This window comes from Penicillium soppii (genome assembly GCF_028829465.1).
Source record: "Penicillium soppii strain IBT 18220 chromosome Unknown utg000005l, whole genome shotgun sequence".
In the NCBI taxonomy this organism is placed as follows: domain Eukaryota; kingdom Fungi; phylum Ascomycota; class Eurotiomycetes; order Eurotiales; family Aspergillaceae; genus Penicillium; species Penicillium soppii.
This window is the reverse complement of record NW_026643235.1, coordinates 3,829,276-3,841,288: the sequence shown is the minus strand read 5'-3', so window position 1 is coordinate 3,841,288 and position 12,013 is coordinate 3,829,276. Positions and strand designations below refer to the sequence as shown.

The 12,013-nt window shown below is 48.4% G+C and overlaps 4 protein-coding genes across 4 annotated transcripts; 2 read left to right on the top strand and 2 right to left on the bottom strand.

Moving 5' to 3' along the window:
* Window positions 1–698: 698 nt before the first annotated feature.
* On the bottom strand, window positions 699–2,066 carry N7529_006921 (metalloendopeptidase WSS1; the record flags this gene model as incomplete). The annotated part of the gene is made up of 2 exons (XM_057242448.1): window positions 699–1,734; window positions 1,783–2,066. The coding sequence occupies 2 exons, from the start codon at window positions 2,064–2,066 to the stop codon at window positions 699–701; spliced, it is 1,320 nt and encodes a 439-aa protein (XP_057097807.1).
* A 762-nt stretch (window positions 2,067–2,828) lies between these two features.
* Window positions 2,829–4,367, top strand: N7529_006920 (DUF1776 domain-containing protein; the record flags this gene model as incomplete). Its single annotated transcript, XM_057242447.1, has 4 exons — window positions 2,829–2,861; window positions 2,919–3,255; window positions 3,316–3,479; window positions 3,531–4,367. The coding sequence occupies 4 exons, from the start codon at window positions 2,829–2,831 to the stop codon at window positions 4,365–4,367; spliced, it is 1,371 nt and encodes a 456-aa protein (XP_057097806.1).
* A 2,398-nt stretch (window positions 4,368–6,765) lies between these two features.
* On the bottom strand, window positions 6,766–7,717 carry N7529_006919 (uncharacterized protein; the record flags this gene model as incomplete). Its single annotated transcript, XM_057242446.1, has 2 exons — window positions 6,766–7,158; window positions 7,280–7,717. The coding sequence occupies 2 exons, from the start codon at window positions 7,715–7,717 to the stop codon at window positions 6,766–6,768; spliced, it is 831 nt and encodes a 276-aa protein (XP_057097805.1).
* A 1,823-nt stretch (window positions 7,718–9,540) lies between these two features.
* N7529_006918 (tetratricopeptide repeat protein) lies at window positions 9,541–11,842 on the top strand (the record flags this gene model as incomplete). Its single annotated transcript, XM_057242445.1, has 2 exons — window positions 9,541–11,630; window positions 11,683–11,842. The coding sequence occupies 2 exons, from the start codon at window positions 9,541–9,543 to the stop codon at window positions 11,840–11,842; spliced, it is 2,250 nt and encodes a 749-aa protein (XP_057097804.1).
* Window positions 11,843–12,013: the final 171 nt, after the last annotated feature.

Genomic DNA, 12,013 nt, shown 5'->3' with positions numbered 1-12,013 from the left:
TTATAGAAAATCGACTAGATGGTGTGAAATTGATGGTATGAGATTATGTTCAATTGCTTCATTGTGTGATATTATTTCCCTTGTCATGATCAAGTTATTCGACATCCAAACAAAGTACCTATTGCGAGAAATAATTAGCAATTGCTCATGCACGATATTTCCTCACCCCAACGAAGAGAAAAGCAAGCTTCTTAGGACACATATCAGAGGAACCATTATAAGCATCGACAACAGGGATTTTTCATCTAAGGAACAATCCTCTGCCATCCTCATACGGCTCTTCCTAATTAATTTGGTTCTATGCGGTTCTCATCATGTTGAGTCCGTTCGACGCGGTGCTTTTCTCTTGCAGGTGCTGTAGTGAGGACCATTGAACATACCTATCAGTGATTGATCCAGCATGAGCGAGAACCAAAAGCATTATTGTTCTCAATCCATGCTGGAAATTGGTGCGATTGAAGCTTGAGAAAGGAAGAGAGTTTGGTTCGGAGTTTTGTGAGAAAAAAATGTTGGCCCGGTGCTAGCTTAGTCATGTTGTCACGTGGGAGCTTTATATGGGGCGGTTACGTAGCGAGTGTTTGTATAGTCGAAATGCATGGAGCTTTTCCGACTCGAAATTTTTAATCAATGCGCATTTATTCTTGGTATCTAGTTCGTAATGTCGTAGTACTTCATCCGAGGAACGCGATAGGGGGTCATTAGGAGGACGGCTTCATCGTCCCACAGCAGGAGCATGTCCACCAATGAGTCTCCATAAAGCTGCCGCACGATTTGCAAAGCCATCCAAGTGGCTTTTTTTCGGTTCCACGATCTAGAGCTCTGATGGTTTCCAGTGCGCGGGTTCGGTTTTTGAAAGCAAATGTGTCCTTAGGATTGGCTTCCCTTTCTTCCTTTTCATCGACAACTAAGGGCCGTTTCTTTGGATTGAGAGATTTTGATTGTAGTGGTTGTGTGGAAGTGCTCCTAGATGTGGACTTTGGGGTGGTTTTTGTATTGGTTGGAGGTGGTCGTTCTGCTGCACAGACATCACAGCAAAGGAAGGTAGATTTATTCTGGAGAGTGCACGTTGGACAGGTCCAAGGTGTGTCGTATGAGCTGTTATCAGCAGTGAAATCCACAGCGTGTTCTTTTTCTAAATCGTTGACGGCTTGTGGAAGCACAGATGGAGGTTTGAACGTAGCAGGCGCGGTGTCTGAAGGAGCAGGTGGTGGTGATGATCTTGTTCTCGGTCCCGCGGGATTTTCTTGACTTGGCGGAACATATGATGAATCATACTTCTCCCGTTCTTCTTCTTGGATCAGCTCAATGAATGCCTCCATGATAGCCCGTTCATTCGCGTCGTCTTCTTCGGCCTTCGTTCTAAACCCATTCCGAGAGACCTCGTCCGCAAGCTCAGTGCTGCGATCTGTGCCAGAAGCGCAACCCTGGGTGACTTCAATGCGCCGCTGAGCAGCATCAGCCCGAAGCTTGCGTATGTCAGTTCCACGAAGGTGGCGGGTACCACCGAGCTTCTTCCCTGAATTCTTGGTGAGGATCCTTCGCTGTTCGGCAGCTGCACGAGCCTGACGCCGAGCTTCGTCAAGTGGAATCCTTTGACCACCGAGACGCTTGCCTTGTGATAAGAAGCCCTCGCCAGTGTAACCTTTTAGGGCTAGTTCCTCATGCTCGTCACGGAGTTGATTCCACAGTGCATGGAATTGCTGGTTGTGAGGACCAATCACATTGTGGCATAGTCTGCGTTTGATCAGCTTGTGCAATTTGACATAGAGCAGTAATACTCACTCGTGTAACATAGTATCTACGACCTGCTCTATAGGGAGAAATTGCCGCTCGTCGGAGGGATACCGTAATCTCAGGCACACCTTCTGACCGGAGTTCACATTCAGGCCCAAAAGATTCCGTTGCTGTGGATAGAACTCGCATAGTGCACCGACTCTCCAAGCCCGCTGTCGCATGATGGGTTTGACAAGGGACGCGACTTTGCGCAGAATCAAGAGTGCTTCATCCTCTCGGGGACGCTTCTTTTCATGGCGGTACTCAGAAATCAGAGGGTCTAGTTCCCGCATCTTTTCTGGTATTGACTGACGATTAAACGTGTTGAAAGACCTAGTATGTCACTAACATGCAACACAGAGAAGTTCTACCCTCGTTGGGATGGCATTCTCCAGTCGAGGGTCTGGAAGAAAAGGTTTCACATCAGAACGTAATGGCAGAAGAGCACCATGTCTTGGGGAAAAGAAATTGATCAAAAGGAGGTAAGCAGAGGTGGAAGTTACCAGAGTATTCCCACTCCAGTAAATGTTGAGAAATTGATAATCGAGCAAGGCACAAACTCGACGCCTAATACTTCAGGCTTCTATGTGTCACGTGTCAGATATCTATACAGGTTCACTAACTATACTCAACTTCTTTTCTTTTAAATGGGTGGGTACCTAGGTATATAAGAGGAATTCTCATTTTCTGTTGATATGTTTGATCAATGCATCAATCAAAAAGCTCTCGATTCTATGGTTCTTGACTGGTCTTTAAGTTTTGGACTGCAGGCTCAGATGGAAAATGTCCGTATATATTTAATAACCAGGAACAACCTTGGAATTCAATATTGACAAAAGCAACATTTTTTTTTCGCTGCTCTAATCCGCAGAAAAGCAACAGACCGCAGAGAGCAGTAAAATATGTCCAAAGTAGCCTCCATTCTATACAAAATTTCCTCGGCCATCTCTTATACAGAGGGCTCATGTGACCCCGATAGTGGCTTTATCAGTGCAGTGTCGAATCTTATCGAACTTTGAACTTTGCGCTTTATTTTCTCTCGCAAAATAAACAAGATGACGAGTGATGATCAGTTCTTTTTCGACTACGTGAGTATTCCGACAAAATGATGATATCCCCCATTCAGCGCTGATACTTCTGTTCAGCTTGCGTCGATACCCCATGACGTAAGGCGGTATTCCCTGGAGGTCGCTGACTCGATCGACCGCTCAGTCGACCACGCCGCGAGCGCGATCAAGGACACACTGGCGCAGCAGTCATGGCTACCTTCTACTATTCGTCCGGCTCGTCTCAGCACGAGAGGTCGGCCGCAAGGCCTGACGAATCGATTGCAAAACTGGATTGCTAGGAATCGAGCATGGACGGCGGCAATGCTTGCATTTGTCGGAACAGGCGTTGTCTTGTACTATGGAAGCAAGAAGCTGCATGGAAAGCGCAGAAAAGCTAGAAGGGCGAGCAACGGTGGAAGAAAAGAGATTGTGGGTATGTGTCATTGCACCCAGTTAGGTTGCGCCTTGATCTGAGGACTAATACTGCGCATAGTTGTTGCCGGATCACCCCACGAGCCGATGACCAGAGCTATTGCGACGGATTTGGAACGCCGAGGATACATTGTATATGTGACTGTGTCTTGCGCCGATGAAGAGCATATCGTCAAGTCCGAAAACCGGGTCGACATCAAGGCTCTTTGGTTGGACCTCACAACTGTAAGTCTCCATCCGCGTCCGATAAGCCACCAAACTGACTTGCTGGACTAGACTGCCTCTTCACCCTCCGACATTCACCCCTCATTGCAAGAAATTCGCTCCCTCATCACCCAACCACAGTCTCCTGTCGCCGGCGTGGCCCCGCACACCTGTCAACTGAGCGGCGTGATCGTGGTCCCATCACCAAACTACAGCGCAGGCCCAGTCGCAACAATCCCACCATCCTCATGGGCTGACACAGTCAACACCCGCATACTCTCACCTATCCTCACAGCACAAGTCTTTCTTCCCCTCCTAACTCTCCGCAACAACAGCAGCACCCTCGTCTTCGCCTACCCCTCAATCTCATCATCCCTCTCCGCGCCCTTCGCCGGACCAGAAGTAGCCACCACGCGGGCAATTTCAGGCTTCGCAGATTCTCTCCGACAAGAGCTCCGTCTCCTCGAGCACGGCAACGTGAACGTGGTCGAGCTGCGCCTCGGCAACATCGACTTGGGCGCTACATACCGCACCGGCCAGAGTCAAATTGCAGGTACAGAGGTTCTCGCCTGGAGCACTCAGCAGCGAGCCCTATACGCCTCCCAGTATCTCAACAGCGTTGAGCAGCGTCCCGTTGCCTCTGCGGGTCCCGGCACAGTGCGCGGCTCGCCGGCGCGCAAGCTCCACTATGCTATTTTGGATGCGCTGGAGCCTAATTCGCGGGACATGTTCGGCCGGAAGACCTCGAAGAAGTCTGTCATGTACGTGGGCCGAGGTGCTCGCTCGTACAGCTTGATTGGTGCTTGGGTACCTAGTGGACTCGTGGCACTGATGATGGGTTACCGCAGTGGGAACGGGAATGCTTCTGACACTCTGAGTGGCAGTGGTAGTGGCAGTGAAACTAACTGAGAGAGAGAGTTTAGGGTGTGCTATATTTGGCGCCCCCTTTTTACACCTTTCTCTAGAAAAAGTTCTCGCTTTGCCTACTTTCCTGTATATAATTATTTTTTAGAAATACTCTTCGCTCTTAATGTCATTTAGCCTTTTTGGTTTGATGATTATTACTTTGCTTCAAAACAAAATGATCTTTGTACTAGTTACAACTAGTTATCCAAAATTTACTAAAAAAGCCACTTCAGCTGACTCATTCTACCACGAACAACAACCGAAGCTATTTTGCTCGACTACAACACCGTACTCGGCAGAAATAAAGAAGGCTACATAAATATTCAATACAACAACAATACACAACATGAAAACGAAAGCGACACCCAGAACCAATCGGACGATAGGCTAAACGTCCAACCAGAAGGACACAACTCACCCTTAGATCCACGATCAGCTAGCTGAAGCAGCAAGACAATGAAAAACCGAACCAAAATCCGATGACGAGTCAAACGGCGAAGGTGTGTTTTGACAAGACTGCAGGATCAAGCTAATCGATTCTTCATACTATGCTATATCGAACTATATCCCCTCTATAAAGTCTGGCGACGTGTCATAGCTTATAAGAATTGTCGAAGGCCCCCCTAAACGCCGTTAGTAAATCAGCCAATAAAACTCGAGATTTTGAACATACTCCGTACTTCTCGTTAACACTTTACTGGTATGCCGTTTTTATCTCGGACATAGACTTCGATAAGACCGCCCACCAGGTTTCGTTACTATACCTCTGTCTCCATCGATGCGGAGAAAAACGAAATCTCGACCATTTGTCGACACCCTATAGACTATGGTACTTCTACCATAGCAGGAGGCCTTGTGCTGTTGGTAAATACATGACAGATCCAAAAGCCACAGATTAATCAATAGTAGTCGTTAGAAGGGAGCTCGCATCCCAAATAATCGATACGTATCTCCCAATTGTCAGGTTTCTGGCTTGTTTTTTGGAGTCCGACTTGTCCATGTGAAATACACTCATCGATAATCTGACTATGCTTATGGTTAGCTATGAATTCTCAAGGTTAGCGCAGATTTGATAGACTTACCCATGTACCCTAAGGCTTGGATAGTCACTGTGCCCGTGCCTCCTTGTTCTTTTGGGTTCAATGACCACAAGGTCTTGTTCGAAGGTTGAGGTTCCACTTCAGAATGGTGACAGCGCGAACGTCTCCAATTCAAATGGTTCATCTCGACCATCAAAACATTCCAAAATTCGCTCCATCTAGACCCTATAATGAAAGACGGAGGCCGGTCGTAACCGCTGCAGAGAAAGAGATCTGGCTCCTTATTTGAAGCATAAAATGGGTCTATCGAACCCTTGGCCGGTATTGAAGACCACCGATGTATTGCGGGACTGTAGAATCTTGAAAGAGGAAACAAATGCCACGAACTGAGATCAAATAAGAGCAACTCGAAGATGAGCTGGTCGTATGCGAATTCACCGGCAGAAATCCGGAATGCTTCTTTATTGTGAGCAAAATGGGATGTGAGTTCCCTATATTGTGAGAGGAAGAGCGATTGATTGAGTTGTGCGGGGGAAGCTCCTCTCAATCCACCAGCGCCAGGATAGAAGCGAATATCAGATTGCCGAGACGGGGTCACAGTTCTTGACCTTTTTACATCTTGTAAAGCGGAGCTCAACCTCGAACAGGACTAGGAACTTCAAGTTGTCTTAAGAGCCATTGTAGAGACAAGACCGAATTGCGACGCTATCTTTGGATGTTGGTAAGATTCTGCCTTTTTTTTTCTTGCACAACCTTTTGTACAGATGATAAGTTTCGCTTCCTCTCCAATCTCAATCGCATATATCAGCTGTTTTTGGGCAGAGTGAGTTAGACGTAGGATGCATAGCTAGTCGATTTATTTACGGGAGAGTAAGACCTGCGAAGGTACGCAGCGGCCAGGGGTCGGGTTGAATTACTTAAGATACTTCAAATTGCACAAAAGAGACTATAGTAAAGACGACGTAAAAGGTAAACAAAAGGTAAGAAAGTAAGAGGTAAATGAAAAGAACAAGAGGTAAACAAGAGGTAAACAGCAATCGTAAAAATAATCAGATCCGACCCTCGGCTGCTATGCACCTTCGTACTGAACTTTGCTTACAACTCTAATGAATACGACTTACGTACATTATCGGCCTGTCAGATGCTTGACACGAACAGCCGCTCACAAAGGATGCTACATATCACATTCAACCTCACTACACTATTCAGAAAAAGAGTTCTGCAGGATCAGGGTAATCAATTATTCGTATTACTGTCACATATCGACGTGTTCTCGTAAACAATTAGCATCAGGTTAGTGAGATCACAAATGATCCATATGGCGCATAACCCATATCTCGATTGAACAAATCAATGAATTATCAAACCGAGACACCCTTTATTTCACCCGATTCTCCGCCCAAAACACCAGTCTCATTCACGCGCAGCGGATCCCGTCTCGCTCTCTTAACTTTATCACCCGTCAGCCAATAGCGCAGTCGAATCACCGCCCATGAAATGAGGAAAATGACCAGGATGGCGGCCAGAACGCCGAAACAGTAGCCAGTGACTTTGGCGCTATTCTGCCCGTGGTCGCCGACATCCAGGAATGAGTAGGGGTAAAATCCTTCCGTGTGGTAGGTTATGTATGCGACGCAGAGGTAGAACAGTAGTCCGAGAATTAGGAATGGAAGGGCGATCCAGGGGTGGGGTTTTGTGGCTGGAAAGATAATTTCGAGCAGGGCGTACAGGGAATTGAGACCGTGTTGGGAGATCTGTTTTTAGATTAGAGTTGTGTTTGGAACGGTTCTATGCAAACAAAGTGGTGGAGTTGATGGATCACAGATGTGCGTTTCAGATTGATCGGCGCGGGAGTATAAAGAAACCAACACGTACATTTTGCCAACCAGTAAATGTAACCGAGTACCAAGGGGGACGGAAAAGAATGCCCCAGAATACAATTGTCACGAGAAATGGGTAGGTCGTAATGCTGGAGTACAGCAAGCTGTGCAGCCCACGCAATGCCCGTGGCCACCGGTCAAGTAGTGAGCGACCCGTTCGCGCATAGTAAGCGGTATGGATAGCAGCGAATAACATGTAAAAGCCCAGCCCCCAGTATGTCAGCCAAGTGAAGAAGCTGAACGACTGCCCGATAGCAGCTGTGTCGTCATGTGTGCCATACCAGCCCCAGAAGAAAAATATCGTAGTGAAAATGTAAGTTGCGATCAGGCCGCGCAGAGCAGCAAGAATGGCGGGAGGTAAGAGCCAGGAAGTCACGAATGGGAGCGTGTTAGTGTCGACTCCGAACAGCGTGGTTAGTGGGATGCAACGCATCGCGTGTCTGGGCTGCAGCGCTGCAGGAGGAGCAAAAAGAAAGGAAATTCAGCCCTATATGTAGCACAGCTTTTGGTTCTGGATGGAACTTGCATTTTTAGTCGCTGGGTCTTGTCTGACTTTTCTTACCGACGGTATACCATTTGGGCACGCAAGCTTTGCCTCGTTGTAAGGCTCGGTTACGTTGTAGAGCGTCGTAGTGCATAATCTTTCGCTTTTAGTTCCGTTTTTAGACACGAGGTCTCCACAAGCGCCGGCTTTAGGCACCGGAAACGGTTGTTGGGTTTGGATTTAAGCTGTGAATCAGAGGCCTGTTGTTTTTCGGACTCAATTGACGAACTTTGACTCCGAGATCGAAATCTATAGCCTAGTTTACAAGGTAATCTGAGATTGGACTGCGGTGATCGACGTTTGGACCAAGACATTTGACGGGAGACGGCTTACGTCTTTGAAGATCGAGGGTAGTCCGGATAGGGACGTGGAAACCAAGGAATTCGATTTTGTCAAAGCTTGTGTTTATTCAGGATTAGGGATACAGTAGAGTCATACAGTATTTATATTATACAATGATAAAGTAGTCTGAAACATCATAATGCCCATTCATGGAGATGGATTCTGCAATTCCAAATTCAGAAATTGATATTCGGTGATCCACTCGACTGCATACAATTGGTGATCCAAGTCTGCGACGCACATGGAACAACCTTTTTAACCGTGGTACACTTCCCGAAAGCGGTGTGCTATGTTTTTGTTTGTCTTCGATTTCGGATTTTCGACTAACGACGGTTAGTGTCGATGAAGTTTTGCCAGAGGGCTAGAACGTTATTGCCCATAGAAGTGTTCTCCTTTGAAGGCTCCACTTCGAAATGTATTTTGAGTGTGTTAGCGGAATTGAAAACCGTGGCAACAGGAGTAAAGACGAGGGAGTCATAATAATTGTTACGATATTTAAATCAAAGGTCGCTTAGTATAGTCAACTAGTAAATGGTAACTATCAATTGTAAGACATTCGTTCAGTTGTAAGCCCTAGAATAGAATATGGTCAGAAGAAGCGATATTTACTATTAGTGGCCATTCTAACACGGTTATATACTTCACTTCACTTTTTTTTATGAGATACGATCAGTTCCCCATAGTGTTAAGCCATTTCATAGTATAATTCCAATTTTTAGTAAAGCAATGTAGTAGTAATGCACTATTGCAAGTATTGCAGCAAGGAATCATATATGAAACCGTGTGGGGAGAGCAGTGTCAGAATACAATTCTAGAAGATTGCGGGTCAAAACAAAACACTCCGATACGTGAGAAAGTGAGAGTCCAAAGACAATAGTCGACAAATATTTAAGTCATGGTTGGACTATAAACCAATTATAACGTCCAAGTATCTTTTATGGCGTCAATGGATGCTGTGTTATTCTTGGCGACCCCCTGAAGCTGGAGTACCTCCTCTTCTTCTCCCCCCTGAGACGATCTAAACGTCTCTCAGTGGAGTCCGAGTTCTTTTTTAGTGCACGGGGCTACGTTGTCATGTCTGTTGCATTGTGATCGTCAGGGCCTCCCGTTTTTCTCTCTCTCTCTCCTTTCTCCCTCTTTTTATGTTGACGTCTTGAATCTCTCGTCCCTTGCCTCACATCGGTAGGGCTGTCATTCCTTTGGCAACAATATTTTGCTCCCCGCCCGAATCTTTTGTCTTGTCTCAGAACAACTACACAGTTTACTCCGATGCTTCCTGCGCAATTCTCCAAAGATTCCACCGACTCTGGATGAGCAATACCAAACTTCAAACGGGGAACAGACATAGTCTGTGATTGCATATTATCACCATGCACATGAGAGGGAAACTGGAAGACTGTCGCTCTGTGTCTCATGACACCTTCCGGAGCGGCATGCCATCACCGCGGGTCGCGCATTTCGACGGTGAAGTTCCTCCCGCACTTTCACCCCTCGACGCATTCGCCGCCCAAGGCCGATTCCTCGCCCGCCAACTCGATGAGTCTCGACGCGGAGACCGCCGCATGAGTCGGCTGCCGCCCTCGAGTGTCGCTCGATCGCTGTCACAAGGCCGCCCAAACTTCTACCGATCCAAGTCCTCTGCCGATTCCGAATCCCGCCCTCAATTCTCCCACCAACCTACAGAGCTCACCCGCCAGCCTACACAGAAAGGGCTCCCCGAGCTCGAAGAACCCAAATACCGCCCTGTGTCCGAACACCCTCGATTTAGTTCCGTCTCCACGGCTAGCACCGAGGCTAGTTTCTACGATGATGATGATGATGATAATACCACACCCCGGACGACCATGGTTGGAGATAGCCGGGAGTCGTATGGGATCCCCCGCTCCCAGTCTCCCGAGGATGCGGTGTCGCTCTCTAGTGGAGCACAACCTCCTGTGGGAGTCGCGCTGACTGAGCCACGAGGTTCATCGACCGACTCGTCGACTTCACGACTTCACATCCCACGGACTTTGGCACCCCCTGTGTCGCCCCGTTCGCGCCCATCCAGCAGTGCAAAGACCACAAACGCCGAGAGTTCCGACGACGACTACAGTAGCTCAAATGGCGGTTCCACGTTCTCCAAACCCCGGAAACTGTCTTCCGGAAGCGCAGTGTCGCTGCCATATTCTCCCATGTCGAACTTCCCCGCACGACCACACCCCCGATCACCATCTATGAGCTCGGAGACCTCGGCCACGGGAGCGCATCATCTACCCCGTCCTTCATTTAACTTCTCTCGGCCATTGAGTCGCTCGAGCACGAGTTTATCCGCACCTGGAGCTTCGACACCCACAGAATCATCCATGACTCCTCTCTCGAACCAGATGCAGCGCCGAAGCAAGCCGACTCCACTCATACTTCCACTTTCAACCGAAGAAGCTGCCGCCTGTCAGCCCAATGAAGGCGATCCGTCCTCCGCCGTGTCGTCTTACACCTACGCCAGTTATGCGCTTCCCCGTGGGCGCTTCTTGTCAAGAGACTCTATTGTCTTTGCCGGCTTGCAAACGCCCCATTTTGAGTGGGCAGAGCCACTGTTTGAAAAGACGCCTCCCCGGCATTCAGAGGAACCGCAAAGAACGGCGCGAACACCGTCTCCTACTCCGCGTCGTGGGGTGCAACATTCACCTAAGCCTCACTCGATGCACGAAGTGCCAGCCTCACACCCTGCACCCACACCCCAGTCTCCTCCACCAACCCAACTTCCTCAACCCCAAACCCCCAAATCGGAAAAAGCACTCAAACCCCCACCCATCCCATCCACGCCAACACCGTCAGATCCGGCCCTACGACGCTCAGCGGAAAGTGCCCGACAAGAGAAAGACGAAACGGTCTCATCAGCCGACTCCGCCAGCACCGTGCGACCTCAAACCGCCACCGCACCAGTAACAGCCTCCGGCCTCACAGCCGACGACCACGTTGCGAAGGGCATTGAATGCCACGAACGAGGATCCCTCAGCGAATCAACCTACCACCTGCGCGTAGCCGCAAAACAAGACCACCCAACCGGCATGTTACTGTATGCGCTGGCCTGCCGACACGGCTGGGGCATGCGATCCAATGAGAAAGAAGGTGTCAGGTGGTTACGCAAGGCTGTGGACTCAGTCGGGTTGGAAATGTTGGCAAATCCTGATGCACCTGGTGCTTCCAAGGCGAAGGAGTTGCAGAAGGCTTACAGGGCGCAGTTCGCACTCAGTATCTACGAGCTCGGCGTGAGTTATCTCAATGGCTGGGGTATCGAGCAGGATAAATCGCTTGCGTTGCGCTGTTTCGAGATTGCTGGGCAGTGGGGCGATGTTGATGCCATGGCTGAGGCGGGCTTCTGTTATGCTGAGGGTGTTGGCTGTAAGAAGGATATGAAGAAGGCTGCTCGCTTCTATCGACAGGCCGAGTCCAAGGGTATGAGTATGGTTGGGAATAGCTGGTATGTTTCTTTTTGCTGCTTTGTTGGGGCTTTTTACTGACGGTTAGGCTAGGATCTACAAGGATAAATATATGGCTGAGGCTGAGGCTAAGGAGTCTCGCCCTCGTGGCCGAAATGCCAGCGGAGAGAAAGAGAAGGATAAGAAGCCCAGGAGTAAATCTCGCACTCGGAGCATCTTCCAACGCAAGAAATCCATCGTCCACGAGGCATAGATTGCCTTTCATTTTTGTTTTCGTGTTTTCTTTCTTCTGCTTCAAACCATTTTGTGCATTGTGCAATGTGTTTGGAGCGTTCTGAGCCAACATTGTTCGATTTTTGTTTTGCTATGGCCCTTGTCATTTGCATTCTTACACTCACTCCTTTCCATTTCCCATGTCTGATTT